Consider the following 25,254-nt stretch of genomic DNA (forward strand, 5'->3'; position numbering starts at 1 on the left):
TGTAGGCAATATCGATTTAAACGTCAAACGTCAAAAAAATCACGTCAATAAAACTATATCAAACCTTTCGGAATGCAGACAAAATTGTTTGCTCCCGCTGAGACAAATGACGCGCGTGCAGTTTTGACAGTGCAGAAATGTTGTACTTTCGGTACTAAAATTGGTGCAAAAACTGCGTACTTTCGACCGAGGTGTAAAGAAAAAGTAGGTTCCATATCCTAAACTCGTAATTAGATTTTGAAATAGCAGGTATGATAATAGGTTTTTGGGCTCACATCAAATTATTTACCATAAATATTTTATATGGGTCTGATGATATCACCGGTACACAAAAAAAAAGTGGTAAGTACCTAGAACCAGACTCATCAATCTCTACGTATTTTGGCCCGCTGAATCCGAATCCGGAGTCAGATTGGCAAATATACCTCCAAAATTTTGAGTAAATTCCAAAAAACCGCAAAAATTGCGGAAAATCGCTGTTAAGAGCATAAGAAAAGTTCTCTTCGCTTTACGCGGGGGTGTTTTTCATGTAATTTGACGCGCTGAATCTGAATCGAGGGTTAGATTGACTGATACACCCCCAAAATTTTGAGTAAATTCCAAAAAAACTGCTAAAATTGCGGAAAATTGCTGCTAAAAGCATGATAAAATTTGTCTTCGACCTTACGCGGGGCTGTTTTTAATGTAATTTGATACACTGATTCTGAATCGAAGGCTAGATTAACTGATACATTTCCAAAATTTTTAGTAAATTTCAAAAAACCGCAAGAATGACGGAAAATTGCTGTTTAAAGCATGATAAACGTTGTCTTCAACCTTAATCGGGGGTGTTTTTTTATGTAATTTGATGCGCTGAATCTGACGGGTGGGGGTCAAAACAACGAACGACAAAATAGCGAACAGGACATCCAGTATATCTATATATGCATATATAGAATATACAGAATGCCTGTTCGCTATTTTGATCGTTCGCTGTTTTGACCCCCACCCGAATCTGAATCTGGAGTCAGATCGGCTGATATACCCGCAAAATTTTGAGTAACTGCAAAAATCTCTAAAAATGGGTCAAAATCGCTAGCATGGGTAGAAGAAGAGTTTTATTGATCTAGATCGAGTACGCTCCTTTTGTATTTTGATGCGCTGAAACCGAAACCGGGCGTCTATTTAACTCGTACGTCTCTAAAATTTTGCTTCCATGGAAAAAACCGGCTTTATGAATTTCGAGCAGCTCAATGCGAATCCAGTAGCTAGTAGTCGCGATCATACATATTTCGGTCGAAGATTGAAAATAACAAAAAAATAGCAAAAAAACGTCAAAAATAGTTTTTTAAATGTTTTACATGTGCATGATTCATCTTAAATTGTACACAAATAAAAAGATCTATATATTCTGTATGCAATAAACTAGAAACTGAGGAAAATTGTATAAAAAACTTGAATTTAAAACTATCGCAGGCATGATTGTTCTTTCAATTCTGCTTAATTGATTTTTTTTTCACTTTCCACAATAATATGAGAATAAAAAAATGTTCATCTATCTTAAACCGTCGTTCTCTTGTAACGGATTCTTTTCTCTTCAAACGACCTATGCAGTGGGTTTCTCTTCCTATTTCTATCTTCTCTTCCTCTTTCTCTCTTTAGCGTCCAGCAAAAATCTGCCATCATATTGATATTCCACCTTCCCTGATACCGATTTTCCATTTCGCTGATGTCTTGATGAAATCTTTCTCCTTGTTCTTCACTTAGATCTCCAAGGTTTTCAGGAAAGTAGTCGAGGTGGGAGTGTAGAAAGTGCAGCTTGAGATTCATCAAGCAACCTAAGTTTCTAAAATTTTCCAACAACTCTTCAACTAAATCCTGGTAATTGTCAATTTTCTCATTTCCCAAAAAGTTCTGAGAAACTTTTTTGAAAATTTGCCATGCTGCCTTTTCAGTATCGTTCATTTTTTTAATGAAATTTTCGTCGCCAAATAAACTACGAATTTGTGGTCCATCAAATATACCCTCCTTTAACTTTGCATTACTCATCGCGGGAAGCTTTTCTCCCATATACTGGAAACAATCGCCATCTTTGTCCAGAGCTTTGACATACTGCTTTATAAGACCAAGCTTAATGTGGAGTGGTGGTAGCAGATATTTCGAAGGATCGATCAATGATGTTCGTATGATGTTATTACGGACTAGATCGAAGTTTGTTCTTGTTGGCCACCCTTTCTGAACATAGTGTTTTTTTCTGTCTCTACTGTCCCATAAACATAAAAAGCAGGGATTTTCTGTGAACCCCGATTGTTGACCTAAAAGCAGTGTTGCAATTTTAAGATCACCACAAATTTGCAATTGATGTTCCGAATACTTTATATTCTCCAATACCAATTGTAAATTTTCGTAATTTTCTTTCAGCTTGGTCGAGTGAGCTATTGGAATAGGAGCATATGTGTATCCGTTGTGGAGTAGAACGGCTTTGAGACTTCTCTTTGACGAATCAATGAAGAGTCTCCACTCGACGTTTTTGTACATGTTAGGTTTGAATTTATCCATTAAGCCTTTCACATCTGAACAGAACACAGAACACCAATGAATTCTCTTCGTCGTTTGTGAAGAATTGCCGAAACTCTTTCTCTCTGTCACGATAAAAATAAGCCGATGTTCCTTTCGATAGCAAGTTTTTCTTTTTCAATGCTGCTGCCAAGTATTCAGCTCCGTCCTTCGGTAGTCCTAAATCTCGTATGAGATCATTCAATTCTTCTTGGTTGAAGGTTTGGGGAGCTTTTCTTTCACCATCTGAGAGGGAATCGTCATCTTCGGAACTTTCTGCTTGATAGATCTCGGCAACATCCATGACTATCTCTTCATCAAAAAGCTCCACATTCATCGGTTCGGTAGTTCTGATTTAAACCACGCCCACTATTTTTGCTGATTTCTGCACTGATGAAACATTGGCATACACAATTTTACTTCTGGAATTTTTCGTGAAACCAGTGATGTCGGTCATACAAACATAGCAATTCCCTTGACCTATCAGTGCAGATAGTATCGTAGGTTTTGTGAATTGCAAGGACTCTTGCTTTCTGGACTTATTCCATCGTATTAACATTGTCTTACACCGACCACAAACTGTATGTGGTATCCAATTCGCACTCCAGTCTACTATTTTAATACCGAAGCAAACCTCATAAAAGAATTTTAATCATGCCTGCGATAGTTTAATATTCAAGTTTTTTATACAATTTTCCCCAGTTTCTAGTTTATTGCATACAGAATATATAGATCTTTTTATTTGTGTACAATTTAAGATGAATCATGCACATGTAAAACATTTAAAAAACTATTTTTGACGTTTTTTTGCTATTTTTTTGTTATTTTCAATCTTCGACCGAAATATGTATGATCGCGACTACTAGCTACTGGATTCGCATTGAGCTGCTCGAAATTCATAAAGCCGGTTTTTTCCATGGAAGCAAAATTTTAGAGACGTACGAGTTAAATAGACGCCCGGTTTCGGTTTCAGCGCATCAAAATACAAAAGGAGCGTACTCGATCTAAATCAATAAAAATCTTCTTCTACCCATGCTAGCGACTTTGACCCATTTTTAGAGATTTTTGCAGTTACTCAAAATTTTGCGGGTATATCAGCCTATCTAACTCCAGATTCAGATTCAGCGCATCAAATTACATAAAAAAACACCCCCGATTAAGGTCGAAGACAACTTTTATCATGCTTTAAACAGCAATTTTCCGTCATTTTTGCGGTTTTTTGAAATTTACTAAAAATTTTGGAGATGTATCAGTCAATCTAACCTTCGATTTAGAATCAGCGTATCAAATGACATTAAAAACAGCCCCGCGTAAGGTCGAAGACAACTTTTATCCTGCTTTCAACAGCAATTTTCCGCCATTTTAGCAGTTTTTTGGAATTTACTCAAAATTTTGGGGGTGTATCAGTCAATCTAACCTTCGATTCAGATTCAGCGCGTCAAATTACATGAAAAACACCCCCGCGGAAGGCGAAGAGAACTTTTATTATGCTCTTAACAGCGATTTTCCGCAATTTTTTTGCGGTTTTTTTGAATTTACTCAAAATTTTGGAGGTATATTGGCCAATCTGACCCCGGATTCGGATTCAGCGGACCAAAATACGTAGAGATTGATGGGTCCGGTTCTAGGTACTTACCACTTTTTTTTTGTGTGCCGGTGTATTTACTTGGTCGCATTCTTTACCTCTTCACTGGTGGAGCATTTAAGAATGAAATGGCCTTTTCGGGTAGACGATATTTTGCTTACTATGAACTTGAAATTCGGTAGTCGGGGGTTTTCGGGGTCACTAATTACGACTGGGCCTTAAAAATTTCGGAATTCAAAATGGCGGACCGAAAATACAAAACATAATTAAATGAAAGCGAAAGTTGGTACTCTGGGAATTTTGAGGTCGCTGATTACAAATCTACGACAGCCCGCCATATGGCGGGCCCATCAGTGAAGGGGTTAATTATGAAATTTCTCTATAATATAAAAAGTTTATCATTAGCTAATACTAAAAATATCGATAATGATAAAAGATTTCACAGAGGAACTTATATTCTTATCAGTCAAAATTTATCAAAAGACATGGCATTTCGTATCCGGAATAGAATTTTTTTTCATATTGTGAAGGTCTTTAAAATTTGCGCAAGTGATGGCTAAAAATCGACAAAATCTAAGAATCAAGATTTGTATAAATGTTGGTGAAAATGAACTAACGACTAGTGAAGATCAGCGTTGTCTTAGTTGAATTTTCCCAGTTCATGTTTTTGTATGACGCGAACCGAGTGATAAAGAAAAGAATCGATTAAGCCGGCAACCGTAAAGACACCACCGATAATAGCGCATACGTTGGTAGCAAAATGCCCAAATGATTTGTCCTTTTCCGTATACTTGACCATTAATGGACTCAGTTCATAGGTGAAAAATACACCTGGTACGCCTGATTCACCAGTCAGAACTGAAACTTTGCGTGAATGTCTCGTGACTGAGAATTGATTAGTTTGCCACTGCCAGCCACCGGCGCGAACATAAGTGGTCGGTACGATTTTAATGTAATGTTGGAACATCATCGCTCCTGGAATAAAAAGAAAATGATCAAAGTAATAATCAATCATGAAAATTCTTGGGAAATTTAAAAAGGAAAATGAAGATGATAGTGTAACATCTCTACATGGCTATTTTCATAAATTCGAAATTAAATTATGCTGGGAAGTCTGAATTGCGAATAATGGTTAAACCTTTCCATGTCACCGTCAGCTTTTATGATTTTTTTCAAGTTTTTCTGTAGAGCCGTTTTTAAATCTTTGAAAATTCAAAGATTTGCAATTGATGTTTTTTTTTGTGTTAGAAATATCAATCCTCTGAATTGTTTTTTGAAGCGTTAACGTAATGATTTTTATATCTAAAAATTTTAGCTTTTTGATGAAAATATTTTCCCTATTAAACATTTTTTAAATATTTTTTTCTATGAATATACAGTGTTCATAACATAGTGTATTTATCTAAAATTCCCTTAGGAAAAAAAGGTTGGGAGAAGTAAATTGTTGATCCCTTGTTTCCTAACCATATCACGAAAAATGTAATGAAAATTCTATAAAAAAAAATATGAAACCAACTGTGAATAATTTCAACAGAACAATTCGAAAAAAAATTCACAAATTTTGAAAAAAAATTACGTTAAAAAAAAACAAATATGTAATTATTTTGTTAAATAAAAAAAATCAAATAAAACATGAGAAATAAAAAACCGAAAAATCACGCTTGAAAACATCTTGAAAAACAATGCCCCCTTCTTCTTATCTTATTGTAACAGCTAAATCAATTGAAAAAAAATCGATTTAATTTACGTGCAGCATTAAAATTTATTATATCAATTCGAGGCCAAGTATTTTCTAATGAATTGAAAATAGTTACCACTTGAATTACGTGCAGCACTAAAATTTATGATATCAATAGGTGGGTTCGAATCCCGGCCAAGACACCAATGAAAATTGAAAAACCTAGGGAAAAAAAGGTTGGGACAAGTACATTGAGGTCCCTCGTTTCGTGATCATATTACGAAAAATGTGAAAAAAAATTGCATAAAAAAATTATTCAACCAACTGTAAATTATTTACACACAAAAATTCGAAAAAAATTTCACAAATCATGAAACAACATTACATTAAAAAAATCCAAATCTGTAATTATTATTTGAAGTGTCAAAAAATTCTAATAAAACGTAAGAAAAAAACGAAAAATCAAAATGAAGAATTTAAAAAAATCAATTGAAACAAATTTCCATCTATAAGTTAGGTTCAGCATTAAAAGTTATGATATCAATTCGAGGCCAAGTATTTAATGATAATTCAGAATATTCATTCCTACGGGTACCATCAGAACTTGAGAAAATTCTTATGAATAAAAAAAGTTACCATTTGAGTTACGTGTAGCATTAAATTTATGATAGCAATCGGAGGACAACCGTTTTAGTAGTAATTTCGAGTTTGAACATTATGAAATTGTTTCAAGAAGCGCGAAATCCAAAAAAAAACACATCGAAGGTATAGTAGTTTGTTACTCTATGGTGGCAGAGACTTGGTAGAAAATCGATTCTTCTCAGACTTTCAGGATTCCCTGGTATTATTCACAATATTTGACCTCGATTTTAGATCGGTACAAATTATCTTCAAATATGTGTTAAAAGTACTTGTCCGGCCCATCACTATTCATTCAAATAAAAATCAATCATAACAAAACGAAATCGTACGGCAGAATCCGGTTCAAAATTTATTGAAGTGCAATTTATTATTAGTTTAATGTTCTTAATAATAGTATAGATTAGTTATGCCGAATGAAATTCGTTCGTTGGAAGAAGTGAGAAGTAAAAACTGCCGCCATTGCAATACAAACTGGGGAGTTATTTTGGAAGCTTGAACATATTTAATGTGCAAAATGTTTTCTATTTATCGATGCACAATAACATCCCTTGTATATTACAGGACAATTCGTTTCCATTCTTATTAAATTAGTGCACTTAAGGGAAAATTACTTGAAGATAACTTTCTGAATTCCCTCTGCATGAATATTTTGTGTTTCATCAGTTCTAGAAAAGCCCTAATTTTTATTTGAATAAACAATTTTAATGGAAAGTGATGGGCCGGAGAAGTACGTTTAACACATTTGAAGATAATTTGTACCGATCTAAAATCGAGGTCGAATATTGTGAATAATACCAGGGAATCCTGAAAGTCTGAGAAGAATCGATTTTCTTCCAAGTTTCTGCCACCATAGAGTAACAAACTACTATACCTTCGATGTGTTTTTTTTTGGATTTCGCGGTCCTTGAAACAATTTCATAATGTTCAAATTCGAAATTACTCCTAAAACGCTTGTCCTCCGATTGCTATCATAAATTTAATGCTACACGTAACTCAAATGGTAACTTTTTTTATTCATAAGAATTTTCTCAAGTTCTGATGGTACCCGTAGGAATGAATATTCTGAATTATCATTACATACTTGGCCTCGAATTGATATTATAAGTTTTAATGCTGAACCTAACTTATAGATGGAAATTTGTTTCAATTGATTTTTAAAAATTTTTCATTTTGATTTTTCGTTTTTTTCTTACGTTTTATTAGAATTTTTTGACACTTCAAATAATAATTACAGATTTGGATTTTTTTAATGTAATGTTGTTTCATGATTTGTGAAATTTTTTTCGAATTTTTGTGTGGAAATTATTTACAGTTGGTTGAATAATTTTTTTTATGCAATTTTTTTTCACATTTTTCGTGATATGATCACGAAAACGAGGGACCTCAATGTACTTGTCCCAACCGTTTCTTCCCAAGGGGAATTTTTCAGATTTTATATCACGTCTTTTTTCTCAAAAGTTCTGCAATCTTGTTTTTCGGGTTAAAAGCTGGGCTTACCATGCACAATCACGCTGAGTTCGAAAAATAAAATCTATATACTCTACGATCAGAAAATTTAAAATTTGATTCAAGAAAAAAATGTTCACATACGAGACAAAAGTACTCGTCACATCGATATATTCTTGAACCTCCTTACCTATTTGTTTTGCAAAATTGAGAAAAAAAATTGGCTATTAGAACGCAAGAGAAAGTCGTAATACTAAAAAATTCTCTTTTATCTCACGTAACTTGCTATACTGATTAACTCAAGAACAAAAGTCAACAGAGTGTGGAATGCGAAATTGAAACATTGGTCCATCTATCGAGGAATACTCTGTCATATATGCTGGAATAAATGAAAGTTTCGTAAATAATATTTTTCTCATTTTTTTTAAATAATAAATCGAAAGCCGAATTATGACAAATAATTATAGTCATCAATTTAAACCATGGATGTTTGTTTTATGTGTCCAGTGCTTGAAATTCGATTCAAAACTCTAACGTTGAAAATACCGCAGAATCGGTATTTAAGTAGATAATATTATCCACTAATGCTGTAAAATTGTAATGAATTTGAATATTCCTCACGGTTTGAAATAATTTTTATTGTGAGATTTGAGAATTTTTGTTTACATTTTTTGTAGTATAATGCAAAAACGGGCGATCATCAATGTACTTGTCCAAATTTTTTTCCTCCGAGAGAGAATTTTTGCGGCTTGATATCAAATCTTTTTTCTGTGGTAGTTCTAAACGACCCAAAATATTTTTAAATAAGGTTTTCGAAAGTTTTCCAATGTTTCTATTATAATGTTTAAACATAATTTCTCCAATGATTTTCGTTAAGTTTTGTGCTATTCATAACAGTTTGATATTCTTCGAATATTTGAAATTTTGTGGGATTAAAGTCATTTACCGTAAGGTTTATGAATATTTCGTATCATTATGGAATTTTCCCCCCTCATTTATAAATTTTGTTTTCAATTTTTTTGATGAAATCATTGTGAATAAAAAAGATATGAAGATTTTTCAATGAAACGAATTTTTTGATTGATTTTCCTTAAAATTTAACGCAGGAGAGAGAAAAAAATATATACAATGCTCACCAAGTCTACCAGAATTCGCAATTTTCAGATATGTAATATATTGAATTTTGAGGCTAGCCATTTTTATTTCATTGAAAAATGTGCTTCCAATGACTTTTTGAAGCATTCTTTTCTATTCGTATTATCATACTCAGAGATAGAAAGTTGACGCACCCACGTCGATGCACAAAAGTTTTCAACTCTGCATTTAGCCACTAAGGTTCAACCGGACAAAAGAAAAAGTATGAAGTGCGTCAAGGCCAACAAAATTGCTTATTTATTAATATGTCCATTGCATTTGAAAACATAACTTCTTATGTCGTTCATAAATAGGCCATCACTGACTTCTTGTATCATTTATCATTATTTTGAATTATTTATTATTCTTAATCCATATCGAAATTCTGTAATTCTTCTATAATTTTTATTATTTGTAAGTATCCATATTTCATAATCGAAAATAGGAAGTGCTAATATCTAGCGTGCATGTCAATACACAGAGTTTTCAAAGTTTGCAAGTATCCGCTGTGATTTATTCATCTACATTTTAATACAGACAGAAAAAAATACTACCGATTCATAAAATTCATTATGCCAAAACTAAAAGAAAAAAAGACAGCGCACTTGAAATTCAACAGAACTCATAATTGTTTCATGTATCTTTGTTTATATATCACAGTTGGAACCAAAAAGTGAAAAGAATAGCACACCTGCCATTTCACAGGAATATTAAAGTTCATAGGTACTCGCTGTATACCAGTAATACAAACTTTGGTGCTATGGGGCAAAACACTCAAAAATTACCCGAATCACATTTTTGAAACTTATTATGTCACATTCAAGAAAAAAAGTGACAGATACGCTGCATGTTGAAGTAAATCAAATAGTGTAATTTAGTATGTCTCCATGGTTATACACAGACAAAATATTTGATCACATTAAAAAATGATCAGGCGTAGACTCACAGACATGAATTTTTCAACCCATAATGCCAATCGCAAACATGGTCTGGAAATGCTCCATATACATGTCGCTTCATCACTTTGTCGAACTTTAGAGGTGTTCATTGCATTTCGATGATATAAATTTTCATATCATGAAAATTAAGCACCCAATGCCTTATTGAAATAAATTTCCAAATTCATCATGCAACAACTCAAGTAAATATCTATGCATTTACATGGCCCAAAGATTTTTTAAAACTCGGGTGTATAAACAAGCAATCATGAAGACTTTTTGTTATAAATTTTTAAACTTATCTTGTTGAAATTAATATGAGAAAATATAAATACACATGTCTCACATATCGTCTAGAGAATAAATAGACATTGGTATGGATACACTGTAAGTTAAGGAGGTGGGAAAAAGGGCCAGGTGGACACAGCCAAACTAAATGAAAGAAAATATGACAACAATACATTGGATTAGACAGTTTTACTTGATCGAAGTTTTCCAAAATTTATTTGAATTTATTTACATACAACCACGTATATTTTTTTTTTAATATAATTACACAACATAAAATTTTTGTTTGGAAAGAACGTTTGAGAGGTTATAATGAACGAACGTTTTTTTCTCATTATTATTATTATTATTATCATTCAACACTAATTAGTCACGTCATTAATAATATCGGTTCCTTCCACTTTTCAATAACTATTTTCATTTTTTTACACTCCGCACGCAACAGCACTCTGGGGATCATAACCTCAAACGTCAACATGACGTGAAATCTGTTTTTTCTTTTATTCACTCATTTATTAACTGTACTTTTATTTACAGTCACAGCTAGTTATACACTGACACTCATCTTTCGATCGAAATTATGTCTGTTGTTACCGTGCTAGGTTTTTTTTAAATGTCTGCTGTGCTGCCGTGCTACGTTCTGAAGTTGTCGTCAGATTTCCAATCAACAACGACCAATTTCAACAACCAATCTAAAAATGGATGTCGTCAGATCGAACCAATCAGAAACTTGAGAGCATCCAAGTGCCTTTGACGGTGTTGTAAATACAGACACATCAAATTTCTAAATGTGTTAGTAGCTTTTGCATAATCTTGAGCCTATGCAAAGTTTTTTCTCAGCAATTACGCTACTGATCGGGTTAAATTCAAGCTCATTCGAAAGTGATTTTGAAAATTAGTTTCCAAACCAAATTTCGCTTTACAAAACGTCTCCTGATATCTGCAATTTTAGAAAATTACATGCCACTTTTACCCCCACCACCACGAATCAAGAGACTCCTTTTGTATTTTGATGCGCTGAAACCGAAACCGGGCGTCTATTTAACTCGTACGTCTCTAAAATTTTGCTTCCATGGAAAAAACCGGCTAAAATTGTTCTTTATGAATTTCGAGCAGTTCAATGCGAATCCAGTAGCTACCCAGATAGATATTTTGCGCTAGAATTACAGCAATAACACGGCACGAAATTGAATTTTGAAACACAAATATGGTATCTTTTGCCGCCGCATAAAGCTTTATTATGACGGCACGGTATTGCGTTTAATACCGTAAAAAGAATCACAATACGCCGACACGACGTGCCAATTCGTAATAGCAACAGAACGACAACAGAACAGCACGCTGTGCCGTTGTATTAACCGAATAAGCGTGGGTAATGTAACAGCAACGAAACGGCAATAGAACAGCACGTTGTGCTGCTGTATTGCCAGCAAAAGAACAGCACATCGTGCTGCTGTATTGCCAGCAACAGAACGGCAAAAATAATTTTAACAAATTGAAAAAAAGCGGCCGTTCCGAGGGAGACTCGATCCCGGGACCTTCGGAGTCCTAGTCTGATGCGCTATCCACTACGCTACTAGATGTCTTATAGTTTAGAAACAACAAAACTTCTATATAAATCTTGGTTCACAATTTACATATAAATTTTGTTAGTATGTAAGTACAATATGCTGATAACGGAGTACATACGGCACTAGATTCGAACTCCGAAACTCCCGGGGTCGAATCTCGCTCAGAGCGAACGATTATTTTTTTTCGATTTATCTACATTATTTTGGCTGGCAATCCAGCAGCAGGCAGTGGTATCGCCAGTGTGAAGGCGATACGAATAGAATACCAAAAATAATTTGAATAAATCGAAAAAAGCTATTCCTCCGTGATTTATATAAGAGTTTCGATGTTATTAAAATATAAGACGTTTAGTAACGTAGTGGATAGCGCATCAGACTAGGACTCCGAAGGTCCCGGGATCGAGTCTCCCTCGGAACGGCCGCTTTTTTTCAATTTGTTAAAATTATTTTTGCCGTTCTGTTGCTGGCAATACAGCAGCACGATGTGCTGTTCTTTTGCTGGCAATACAGCAGCACAATGTGCTGTTCTGTTGCTGGCAATACAGCAGCACGATGTGCTGTTCTATTGCTGTTCTGTTGCTGTTACATTACTCACACTATTCGGCAATGCAACAGCACGGCCTGCTGTTCTGTTGCCGTTCTGTTGTTGTAACGCATGCACGCGTATTGCCGACATCTTGTTAATATTATTTTTCACAATTGTGCTGCCAAATTTACCAACGTGCCGTTAGTTTGCAGCTCAACTCGGAAGCAAAATATGCAATATTTACGTCATGCTATTCCGAATCGTAACGTCGTGTTGCTGTAGTTATTCTGTTTCTAATTTTTTCACAGCACGTTTGTCTATCTGGGTAGTAGTCGCGATCATACATATTTCGGTCGAAGATTGAAAATAACAAAAAAATAGCAAAAAAACGTCAAAAATAGTTTTTTAAATGTTTTACATGTGCATGATTCATCTTAAATTGTACACAAATAAAAAGATCTATATATTCTGTATGCAATAAACTAGAAACTGGGGAAAATTGTATAAAAAACTTGAATATTAAACTATCGCAGGCATGATTAAAATTCTTTTATGAGGTTTGCTTCGGTATTAAAATAGTAGACTGGAGTGCGAATTGGATACCACATACAGTTTGTGGTCGGTGTAAGACAATGTTAATACGATGGAATAAGTCCAGAAAGCAAGAGTCCTTGCAATTCACAAAACCTACGATACTATCTGCACTGATAGGTCAAGGGAATTGCTATGTTTGTATGACCGACATCACTGGTTTCACGAAAAATTCCAGAAGTAAAATTGTGTATGCCAATGTTTCATCAGTGCAGAAATCAGCAAAAATAGTGGGCGTGGTTTAAATCAGAACTACCGAACCGATGAATGTGGAGCTTTTTGATGAAGAGATAGTCATGGATGTTGCCGAGATCTATCAAGCAGAAAGTTCCGAAGATGACGATTCCCTCTCAGATGGTGAAAGAAAAGCTCCCCAAACCTTCAACCAAGAAGAATTGAATGATCTCATACGAGATTTAGGACTACCGAAGGACGGAGCTGAATACTTGGCAGCAGCATTGAAAAAGAAAAACTTGCTATCGAAAGGAACATCGGCTTATTTTTATCGTGACAGAGAGAAAGAGTTTCGGCAATTCTTCACAAACGACGAAGAGAATTCATTGGTGTTCTGTGTTCTGTTCAGATGTGAAAGGCTTAATGGATAAATTCAAACCTAACATGTACAAAAACGTCGAGTGGAGACTCTTCATTGATTCGTCAAAGAGAAGTCTCAAAGCCGTTCTACTCCACAACGGATACACATATGCTCCTATTCCAATAGCTCACTCGACCAAGCTGAAAGAAAATTACGAAAATTTACAATTGGTATTGGAGAATATAAAGTATTCGGAACATCAATTGCAAATTTGTGGTGATCTTAAAATTGCAACACTGCTTTTAGGTCGACAATCGGGGTTCACAGAAAATCCCTGCTTTTTATGTTTATGGGACAGTAGAGACAGAAAAAAACACTATGTTCAGAAAGGGTGGCCAACAAGAACAAACTTCGATCTAGTCCGTAATAACATCATACGAACATCATTGATCGATCCTTCGAAATATCTGCTACCACCACTCCACATTAAGCTTGGTCTTATAAAGCAGTATGTCAAAGCTCTGGACAAAGATGGTGATTGTTTCCAGTATATGGGAGAAAAGCTTCCCGCGATGAGTAATGCAAAGTTAAAGGAGGGTATATTTGATGGACCACAAATTCGTAGTTTATTTGGCGACGAAAATTTCATTAAAAAAATGAACGATACTGAAAAGGCAGCATGGCAAATTTTCAAAAAAGTTTCTTAGAACTTTTTGGGAAATGAGAAAATTGACAATTACCAGGATTTAGTTGAAGAGTTGTTGGAAAATTTTAGAAACTTAGGTTGCTTGATGAATCTCAAGCTGCACTTTCTACACTCCCACCTCGACTACTTTCCTGAAAACCTTGGAGATCTAAGTGAAGAACAAGGAGAAAGATTTCATCAAGACATCAGCGAAATGGAAAATCGGTATCAGGGAAGGTGGAATATCAATATGATGGCAGATTTTTGCTGGACGCTAAAGAGAGAAAGAGGAAGAGAAGATAGAAATAGGAAGAGAAACCCACTGCATAGGTCGTTTGAAGAGAAAAGAATCCGTTACAAGAGAACGACGGTTTAAGATAGATGAACATTTTTTTATTCTCATATTATTGTGGAAAGTGAAAAAAAAATCAATTAAGCAGAATTGAAAGAACAATCATGCCTGCGATAGTTTTAAATTCAAGTTTTTTATACAATTTTCCTCAGTTTCTAGTTTATTGCATACAGAATATATAGATCTTTTTAGGGAGAGCGGTTGGTCTGATGGACAAGGACTCGGGCCCGCAATCTGGGGTGGGGATCAAATGTTGGAATGACTAAAATTTCGAACAGCTAAAATCTCGAGTTTATAAAATTCGAATGATAATATGGAGACAAATAGATTTGACTGGAACTTTGAATGCCTAAAATAAATAAAGCAGAAACTGCAAGGTTCGAAGCACGTTTACATCGAAAATAGAATGTAACAATCGCCCATAGGACGATGACTAAAATATCGATTTTTCGAAAATTCGACTATCACTCTTTCGATTCATAAATTACTACGGTCAGCAATACTGTGAAAATTCACCATTTTGAAAATATAATAACGAAAGACCAAATATTACTGAGGTTGAAATACTGAAACACCAAAAAGTCGAACAGTCAAAATAGCGAAACGTTAGAAAGTCGATCGATCAAAATAAAGAAATGCAGTGGAGCTCCAAATACACGCGTCTCACTCACTCACTTACTCAGACCGGTGATCTCCAATTTTAAACATCGTCATTTTGTCGCCTTTTTGAGCTATCGCTATTCTGCATATCTAAGTTTCATAGGCTCGAAAAATTCACTTTCGATTTTTTGCTACTCTATATTCAGGTCTGTCTGTAAAACAATTACTCTCCATTTTGAATTCGAAAATATGAACTTTTGACATTCGAATGGTCTGTTAAAATTGCATTCGAAATGAAAACTATTGAAATATATATTTTCGGGTAAATACGAATTCAAAGAAGGAATTTTTAATTAAACACGCAATCTGCTGAATAGTCGATCGGGAATAAGAATTTCAAATTACTTATTTTTCTCCAAACTGATATCACAACTTTTAAAATTTCGAAATATCGACCGTTCTACAATTCAGTTATTCGTCATATTGAACCCCACCCGCAATCTGCGGGTCCCGGGTTCGAATCCCGGCCAAGACACCAATGAAAATTGAAAATATTTTCAATTGTTTTCTACTGTGATCCCGGGTGGTTCGGACTCCACCTTGATAAATCCACGGCCAAACACCTCTCTGTGATGCATGTGCGGTCGGTGTACGGCTTCGGGGGCCTCCCGTGGACGGTTCTCATCGTGCGGTGATGGCCCTCTAGCCGTGCACTGGCTGGCGCAATGTACCACAGTAGAGGAGGTGCATGTTTGAGCACCTCTGGTGGGAGCACTTGAGCGTACTCGCACTGCCATCCGAGGGGATCAACCAAGTACCGGCTGTATCGGCAAGGTTTTCTGCAGTTTCCCTTCGCTCACGGCAAATGCGATACAGTGGGGAGTAAGTCGGCTGCAGCCGCAACGGGCGGGGGAAAAAATGTGGAATGGGGACAAGGGGGGGGATAACGTAAAAACCGAGAAGGTATACGAGTGGAAAAAATTAATAAAAAAAAAAAAAAAAAAAATAGATCTTTTTATTTGTGTACAATTTAAGATGAATCATGCACATGTAAAACATTTAAAAAACTATTTTTGACGTTTTTTTGCTATTTTTTTGTTATTTTCAATCTTCGACCGAAATATGTATGATCGCGACTACTAGCTACTGGATTCGCATTGAGCTGCTCGAAATTCATAAAGACGGTTTTTTCCATGGAAGCAAAATTTTAGAGACGTGCGAGTTAAATAGACGCCCGGTTTCGGTTTCAGCGCATCAAAATACAAAAGGAGCGTACTCGATCTAGATCAATAAAACTCTTCTTCTACCCATGCTAGCGATTTTGACCCATTTTTAGAGATTTTTGCAGTTACTCAAAATTTTGCGGGTATATCAGCCGATCTGACTCCAGATTCAGATTCGGGTGGGGGTCAAAACAGCGAACGATCAAAATAGCGAACAGGCATTCTGTATATTCTATATATGCATATATAGATATACTGGATGTCCTGTTCGCTATTTTGTCGTTCGTTGTTTTGACCCCCACCCGTCAGATTCAGCGCATCAAATTACATAAAAAAACACCCCCGATTAAGGTTGAAGACAACGTTTATCATGCTTTAAACAGCAATTTTCCGTCATTCTTGCGGTTTTTTGAAATTTACTAAAAATTTTGGAAATGTATCAGTTAATCTAGCCTTCGATTCAGAATCAGTGTATCAAATTACATTAAAAACAGCCCCGCGTAAGGTCGAAGACAAATTTTATCATGCTTTTAGCAGCAATTTTCCGCAATTTTAGCAGTTTTTTTGGAATTTACTCAAAATTTTGGGGGTGTATCAGTCAATCTAACCCTCGATTCAGATTCAGCGCGTCAAATTACATGAAAAACACCCCCGCGTAAAGCGAAGAGAACTTTTCTTATGCTCTTAACAGCGATTTTCCGCAATTTTTGCGGTTTTTTGGAATTTACTCAAAATTTTGGAGGTATATTTGCCAATCTGACTCCGGATTCGGATTCAGCGGGCCAAAATACGTAGAGATTGATGAGTCTGGTTCTAGGTACTTACCACTTTTTTTTTTGTGTGCCGGTGTAATTAGTGTCGATAGTTTGAATCAACCTCGAAAACTAATAATTATCTCATTTTGTGTTTTTGGCAGGAAAATTATTGTAATGGTGGAAAAATTTTCGATTAATAAGCTCTAAATGTCAAGCCCACTCAAAACTTAAATATCAATTCACATGCATAATTCTCAGAAGGTTAGTATATAGCCGCAGTAGCAACGTCAGTGGCTGACGTTAGAGTGGTCAACGGTTCGAATCCCCAACACCAATATATTTTTTTTCCCCCATTACGACATTAAGAGGAAAGACTCAGTTTGATTCTTTTTTTCCAATTTTCGAATTATCTTTTTTAAACCTACCACAACAATTAACCGCCTTCTTTGCCTTTCCCTCTCTTTTCTTTCTTTTAGCCAGATAGGGTTGAAATCACAATGTTCCCCACTTCTTTACCAACAAGTTTCTTTTTACTCAAGTACTTTTTTACATTCCACGACTTGAATATTTAGGCATGAAAATGATTTTCTTTTTTCATTAAATATAAGGAATTTTGAGTGAACTTTTCGTTGCCGACGTTTGTGCATGACTAACATTTTTACATGGTTATTTTTTATTCTGATCTGACGATTTATAAAGAAAAAAAAACTTGTTTTACGTGAAAAGTGAGCGGCTGGCGGCACGTTAAACTAATATTTATTCATGCTTCAGAAATTTTCTACGTAACCAATTATGTTCAACGAATACAAATCAACGAGAAATCATCGAAAAAATTACGCAAAGTTTCTCATCAATGAGTGGTGCATCTATGTAGAGTCGATCAACCTCTTGTTTGTCTTTTCAATTTTTCTACTAAAGCTGTTTCCAAAGTTGCATGTTTATTTCCACGATTTTTCAGCTTTCTGTTACTTTCATATGGATAAACTTGAACAGTTTTTCAACTTTTCTTCTAATTTTACAATGATAAGATAGATCTCTCCACATATTAGTTCATGTGTTTGTGCATATAGAAGAGAGGGTTTGGAGTCATTTTAAATACTTTGGAAGTGACGAGCCACAGGGTCCTAATCTCTATATTACGTATGCACATTCATATAAAAGCAATATATTCTAGTCAACATTAAGTGCTTTAAAATTCTTAGTTAATTCATTAGTAAAATTCGTTTTTTAGACATTTTCAATAAGTTTCATTTATAGCTTTGTTTTAGTTTTGTAAAGAGTTTTATTTAGTCATAGAATTTGTTGAAATTTTTACTCAAAGTTCAATTTAAAAAAAGGTATTTGATTGAATGTTAAAATTGAAGTTTTATTTTTGTTTTTTCTTTTCAAAACTTTGTTCGTTTATTATTATTTTTTTTCTGAGATCTCTTAACTCTTTCGATAAACAACATCAGAATCTTGCATGAAAGGGTAATCCTACTGTGACATAACATGTTTAAAAAATCCGAAAATTTATTCCGAAGGAAAGGAAAAATTCTGTTTCTTTTTCAATTTTAAGGAAGCATGCGTCTTTTTCCGTGTGATAACCTCTTAAGATGATGGATCAGTCGGTAATCACAACCGTGAGTGCGAGAGAGATAGCTGCAAATTTCTGAAAAGGACATTTTTCCACATCGTTCGTCTGATCGAAAAAATAAAAATGTCATCGAATTTTTGCGATCGTGCTGCGTACGATGACATTTTTATTATTTTAATCGGACGAACGATGTCAAAGAGATTCAATTTAAAAAATTCGAGGTGTGATTACCGACTGATCCGTCATCTTAATTTCCCACTGAATCTCATTTTACCTTCCTTTTTCTATAAATCCTTCCCCTTCTGATAGAAAAAACCCACCACCTCCCCGTGGTTTCTATTGGATAATTTCAGCTCACGTATGTCTTTTTCTTATTTTACGCACTTGCTGAAATTCACTTTTCATCTATTAAGGAGTTTCGGTACAGAAGTCTAAATATTAAGAAATTGATCAAATTTGGTGATAATGTTTTTCAACATCAAGTGCGAAAACACAATTTTTTTCAAAATTTTCTTCTACTTAGTTATCGAGTAATTACGCATTAAAGCAGATTTCTTATGGCCGGAATGTATACCTATATATATGGAAACGCTATGCTTTTACGCATGAACTTTAGTGATCAATTACTCGATAACTGTGTAGAAGAAAAATCTTAAAAAATTTGTATCGTCAAATTTGGCACTAAAGAATATGTTCATCAAATTTTATAAAATTCTGAACTTTTTGATGTTTTGGCAACATTATCTCGCCTGTATCGAAACTCCTAAAATGGATTTTTTTGTGTGAAAATACACGTGAACTAAAATTAACTAAGAGTGGGGTCACTATTGCTTATACTTGCATGATTTTTAATTTGTTCGTTAATGGCAACTTCGAATTATTTCAACATGAATTAATCTATACATTAAGATTTGAATTTGAAAGAAATAATAAATTGTGATACGTACAGTCTCTATATTTTTTATACGAATTTTGTTTTTTCATCGATTTCAATCAAACTCTTTGCACATCAATTTATATTATGAACGAACTAAGAATTTCATAACAAAAAGTTTGAATACAAATAGTTTAATTTCTTCCGAAAACTCTCAATACTGAAATATAAAAGTTCGTTTCCTCAGACTATTTTAACACAACCTCGTGTTTGACATGAACATCATCAGAGAATGAATTAATGTATCAGAAAAATTGAAAAATTTCAAATTATTTTTAATGCAGAAATAAAACTTTTTTGTATTTATGGTTTTTGATATAAAACTCATAGTTTGATATCTATGAACATTGATGTACTTGGGGATTCGACTGATTGTGAAATGGTGAAAAAAAAAATCCACACAAGTAGGATTGGATTGCTCTACGCAAGCCGCTCAGCACAAGGGTTTTCGCTCTCAACATCCGAGAAAGAGATATATGCCCCCCCCCCTACCCTCCCCCCTGTGCCATGACGGCTGTTCGCTCGTCGCGCTACCAGGCGGCCGATTCGGCCGCAGAATACTTGTCTTCAGGCCGCTCGTAAGAACTGGCCTTCTATGTAGTACGTTTGAATTCGTTGGTAAAGCTCAGGCTCAGGTTATCCAGCCAAATTTGCGGAGGTTTCCGTGATTTGGTGCATACTGGTGCAGTACTACCAATCACGAACCTTGCAATCATCCTATATGATAATAGCACAACAGATATATAACAAGGTATAAATTGAGCCGATGATCCAACCGGCTTTGGGGCCTCATTGAAATATATTTATTATAACAAAGAGTGAGTATTTAAAAAGATCGGGCCAAAATAAAAATGTGCGATCAATTATTCTCCTTAAAGATCGCTAACATTTTTTGGAAACTGAGCAAGGTGTTGGTTGAAATCATCTTTATTTTCTAGTATCTCTAGTGGATTTTCCATCACGAGTAAATTTAACAAATGTGAAAGTGAAAAATCTCTCCACAACATAATTGTTTGAAAAAAAATACGAACCCGAGCTTTTCTAAAGTAAATACCAAGTAAATGTAAATAATCAGTCAAGTTTTCAAGATTCAAATGGTTTTCGGATAGGTTAGAATGCCCGTCGTACCTAGCAGCGCCTACCAAACTTCACAACCATCGTGTTGGGATAGAATGAAAATGGGTTTTGGACTTGGATTTTGCATAGGAATGGCATCAGGGGCACTCTTTGGTGGATTTTCAGCCTTGAGGTATAGCAAAAATATCGAATTAGTAATAAGAAAATTTTAGTTCTACATCATTGCTTTGTAAAAATAAAATATCTTTCTGGATTTAGGTACGGCCTGAGAGGAAGAGAGTTGATAAACAATGTTGGTAAAACAATGATCCAGGGTGGTGGAACATTCGGAACGTTTATGGCAATTGGAACAGGTATCCGTTGTTAGCAGTAAAACTAGCTGCTATCTCTGGTTTACAATAATGTTAAATTGTTGCATTGGACAGTTCATATTGTGCCGATATTGTTAAAATGAACATTAGGAGACTAAAAGGTTACAAAACTCAAAAAAGGTTCTATAAAAAGAACACTGAAATTGTGCGGACATGATGAAGTAAAATAAAAGAAATAAAAATAACTAAAAAGTAATATAAAAGTAGTATTCAACAAAAACCAAATAATGGTACACACCTTCTTGTGCTATGACCGTCGTGTTATCCATAGGGTTTGTTTTTCCTGGTATGTTGCGACCGAAACTCAAATGACGAACTATGTGAGTGAGATTAAATTGCGAAGATGTGTACGGCTGAACATCATGCACTGTAAGAACAGTTGTTCACATCGTTTCAATATGTATTGAAGATCAACATTAAATAATATTAGCATGTATTGAAAAATACTTTTAAAAAATATAATTAACCATGAACATGATTGATGGAAAAACTTTCGCCAGGTGAAATGTGGAAACTCCCACCAACCCGATTAACTTCCATGTATCCATAAATTTGACAACCCTCACTTGTACCTCGCTTCAGTTTCTCCATTGACTCATCATTGTGACATTGTTCGATTGATACCGGATCCGGAAATGCCCATTTTTTAATTCTATATGCTTTTCTCACCTCCTCACATGTGTTGCAGCAACTAAACATCAAATAAGTATATACTTTTATCAATAAAATCTCGAACTCTGCCAAATGAATAATTTAATAAAAAATTCCATAACAATACTGTTTTTGTATGCAAACTTTTATTAGAAACTCACGTTATGTTCATTCCTATGTTTTCAGCGCCATAGCAGGAGCCACAGGCTATGAGAGTAGCATTGTCCTCCTGCAATGACATTTCAACCTAAATGAATTGTTTATTCTAATCAATAATCAACAATTTGACAAGAAAAAATTTTTTATATCACGGGGTACGTAAATGGACGCTTTTGCGTACGCTTCGCATACACAAAACCCCCATTTCCGCACCTCGTAATATAAAATTTCGTATAACACGCGTACGAAAAACTTTTTCGTCCTAGTGTTATAATGTACTATTATTCATGATCAACTACAAAAGGAAACGCATTTAAAAGAACAGCAAATTTCAGTTTTTCAAATTCGATCTAGCTAATTTTCTCATATGACATACTAGATGTTCTCCTCAGTTATTCTATGAATTCGGAGTGATGAGACGTCTCTAATACTTCGGAGATATAAACATTTTTCATATCAGAGCTTTTGAATTTGTATAATGGATTAAACTAGCTTTTATAGAAAAATTAACTATCTTCGAATATTTGAGCGATTGCCTCGTTCGCAATTGAGTGTATAAGAAGGAGGGTCTTCTAGATTCATTAATCAATTCTGTACGGCTATATTGGAAATTTTATATTTTTATGACCAATTGTCCATAGTTTAAATAGCAAACTAACATTAATAGAATTGAATATAAATTTCTAAGAAGCAACTCACTTTACTTTTTCCACTAGATTTTGTTTCCATAATATCTGTTTTTTTGGGATCCTCTATGGGTTTTCCGCTCAAGTCCAAGCGTCTTTTAAATATATTATGATCTATTTGCAGATGCTGTTCCCCTGTTGTGTCCATTGCATCTAAAGATAGAACTGTATTCGTCCAAAAAAAAAAAAAAAATAACGATTTCAATATAGTCATAAGAGGCATTCTCAAAGTAGCTCCTCATTTTTTACATCACCACACTTTTCAATTCCAATTCTTGGAGGGTAATTTAACACGAGGAGTTAACACATATCTCAGAGTCGCTGCCGCAATTCTAGATTTGCAAATTCTCCAATTGCAAATTTTCAAAGCTTAGAACTCGAAGGCGGAGATCAATTTTTATTCGAGAGAAGATATCAGGAAAATAGGTTTCTGTTGATTTTCAAAATTATTCATTTGAAAAAAACGAAATTATGTTTTTTCGAATATCGCAACAATAGAAAACCATGAAATAAGGACGAGATGCTCACGAACAATATTGTACTGTATTTGTGAATGTGTTTGAAAAATAAAACAAATGAATTGACTATATCATTTCACATGTGATAAAGAAGTTTAATTTTTCAATTCACCTGGATGAAGTTATATTTTTTAGCACTGATTGAAACACTATTAAGGTTCCTGTTATCAGTTGATTGCTTGAATATTTACAACATAATTAGAAAACGTTATGAGTTTTTAAATTTTTATTTATAACTCAGTTATTATGAATCCACATTTCTGTTTCCAAATTGCATAGTACAAACTTGTTTCTGAAGAACACATATTTTTTTGAGTAACGAAATTGATTGTCTCTAAAATTGTACTTTATATTCGTATGAATTTTTTTTTCATACATATACTTTTGCAATAGTCGTTCGTGCTCTTTTGACTTGCAAAATAAATATATATAATTAAAAAGTTCAGAAAGAAAATTGATAAATTGATAAAAAGATATTGGTGGATTCCTACGGTCACAAGAAATGGCAGGAACAACAACATCCAAATTAATTCGTAATTTGGAACCCCTGGAGGTGTCGACAAATAACTCTTCGTTTATACTTGGTGTGAGATAATCTTTCAACTCAGAGACGAATAGTACAAACATAATGGTTGAGCTTATTATCGTCACTGAAAAGAGATAAACAGAAAAATTTCAGTTTTTTTTATACCACCAGAAAAATAAAACTCATATGGTTATAGAATTATTTGTATTGACGAGCCTAGTAATGTTTACACATTAATATTCTAGACGAAATATTAGATTCGGTACATGATTTACAAAACATTCTAAGCTATTACTACATTTGATTGATTTACAAAAAATTCTAAGCTGTTACTAGATTTTTCCAAATTCTATAATTTTATTAATCAAACAAAATCATAGTAATTCTGGTTGCCTTTCTGAAAAATTTGGAATGCTCTTTTTCAGTAATTGAGAAAAAAATATGATATGTATACATAAAGTCAAAGGTTAATCACAAAATATATAAATTTTTTTTATGTTCCTTGTAAGAGAGGCATGTAAAACTTAAGGAGGGTGGCTAGGGACGATACAATGTTGCCATGCTAAACCATGTAAAATACATTAAAATTTTCAAAATGATAAGAATTTAATAAAATTTGGTGAACATATTCTTTAGAGTTAAATTTGACAATACAAATTTTTTAAGATTTTTCTTCTGTACAGTTATCGAATAATTGATCACTAAAGTTCACGTGTATAAGCATAGCGTTTCCATATATGCATTAATGCGTAATTACTCGATAACTAAGCAGAAGAAAATTTTGAAAAAAATTGTGTCTTCGCACTTGATGTTGAAGAACATTATCACCAAATTTGATCAATTTCTTATCAATTTGACGAACGTAGCCACCCTCCTTAAATCTTGGACAAAAAGTATTTCAAGTTGGAGTGAATTGTCAAAAATTTTACAAATAAAAAATGAATGACAGTATTTCCAAATACAAACACTGTTTAAAGAAATGATGATTTTAAATTTTAAACACGACGACCTTCAATGAATATTTAACAGACTTTTCTCAATGAAATTGCATCAAAACGGGATACAATAAGTAGCTCATGTCAAAACAATATAATTTCAGACTAGATTACTTTTACATTATAGTACCAAAATATTTTGTTATTATATTATTTGGATATACATGATCAGTGATAATTCTGAAACGAAAAAAGTCGGGCAGATAAGATTACGAAAAATAATTAGCGAAACAATCTGCAATTACCAATAGCGCCGCTGAAAGTTTTTACTCGAAAATCTTCGAGAGTTTTTGGATAGGCATCCGCTTGCCTCAAAACCTCCACAATATTCATTTTTTCGACAGTAGAAAATATAACCTGCTTGGCTACTCGAATTCACGATAATCTAGCAGCGGCGCGAATCGCGCCCACAAGTATACTGTATACGTATACAAATTTGCAGAACCAACGACGAAAAATCTGACTTCGTGACAGTATATACTGGTATATACAGTGAGTATAATATACGTACAGTGATCACGTGTCACAGCGTACGGCCTGAAGTTTTTTCAAAAGGTCTGTTGGTGTAACGAGTGCAGCTAAGGCCCGCTACACACGGTCAATAATATTGCACAGTAATATTGCACAATAAGTTTGTATGGTGTGTAGTGCGCCATAAATTTAAGATAACTCAAACT

General features: G+C 34.2%; 3 protein-coding genes across 7 annotated transcripts; 1 reads left to right on the forward strand and 2 right to left on the reverse strand.

The window, feature by feature from the left end:
* Positions 1 to 1,242: 1,242 nt before the first annotated feature.
* On the reverse strand, positions 1,243 to 3,215 carry LOC122417811 (uncharacterized). The gene has a single exon (XM_043431615.1). It carries the CDS (start codon positions 2,536 to 2,538, stop codon positions 1,540 to 1,542), a length of 999 nt encoding a protein of 332 aa, XP_043287550.1. The 5' UTR covers positions 2,539 to 3,215; the 3' UTR covers positions 1,243 to 1,539.
* A 1,335-nt stretch (positions 3,216 to 4,550) lies between these two features.
* Positions 4,551 to 25,086, reverse strand: LOC122417810 (endoplasmic reticulum-Golgi intermediate compartment protein 3). Of its 3 annotated transcripts, none has more exons than XM_043431614.1 (7): positions 24,823 to 25,086; positions 23,548 to 23,706; positions 22,552 to 22,703; positions 21,855 to 21,940; positions 21,615 to 21,733; positions 21,281 to 21,409; positions 4,551 to 5,095 (listed from the first exon to the last, which is right to left on the reverse strand). In XM_043431614.1, exons 1-7 carry the CDS (start codon positions 24,908 to 24,910, stop codon positions 4,761 to 4,763), a joined length of 1,068 nt encoding a protein of 355 aa, XP_043287549.1. In that variant the 5' UTR covers positions 24,911 to 25,086; the 3' UTR covers positions 4,551 to 4,760. The 3 variants fall into 3 exon arrangements, with proteins under 3 accessions (XP_043287549.1, XP_043287547.1, XP_043287548.1); XM_043431612.1 differs by having other exon boundaries at positions 21,510 to 21,733; positions 24,823 to 25,082; XM_043431613.1 differs by having other exon boundaries at positions 21,510 to 21,733; positions 21,855 to 21,922; positions 24,823 to 25,080.
* On the forward strand, positions 20,181 to 21,238 carry LOC122417816 (reactive oxygen species modulator 1). Of its 3 annotated transcripts, none has more exons than XM_043431621.1 (3): positions 20,181 to 20,345; positions 20,704 to 20,843; positions 20,930 to 21,238. In XM_043431621.1, exons 1-3 carry the CDS (start codon positions 20,316 to 20,318, stop codon positions 21,036 to 21,038), a joined length of 279 nt encoding a protein of 92 aa, XP_043287556.1. In that variant the 5' UTR covers positions 20,181 to 20,315; the 3' UTR covers positions 21,039 to 21,238. The 3 variants fall into 3 exon arrangements, with proteins under 3 accessions (XP_043287556.1, XP_043287555.1, XP_043287557.1); XM_043431620.1 differs by having other exon boundaries at positions 20,184 to 20,502; XM_043431622.1 differs by having other exon boundaries at positions 20,191 to 20,412.
* Positions 25,087 to 25,254: the final 168 nt, after the last annotated feature.

The sequence above is a fragment of the Venturia canescens genome, chromosome 11, assembly GCF_019457755.1.
Source record: "Venturia canescens isolate UGA chromosome 11, ASM1945775v1, whole genome shotgun sequence".
NCBI classification, from domain to species: domain Eukaryota; kingdom Metazoa; phylum Arthropoda; class Insecta; order Hymenoptera; family Ichneumonidae; genus Venturia; species Venturia canescens.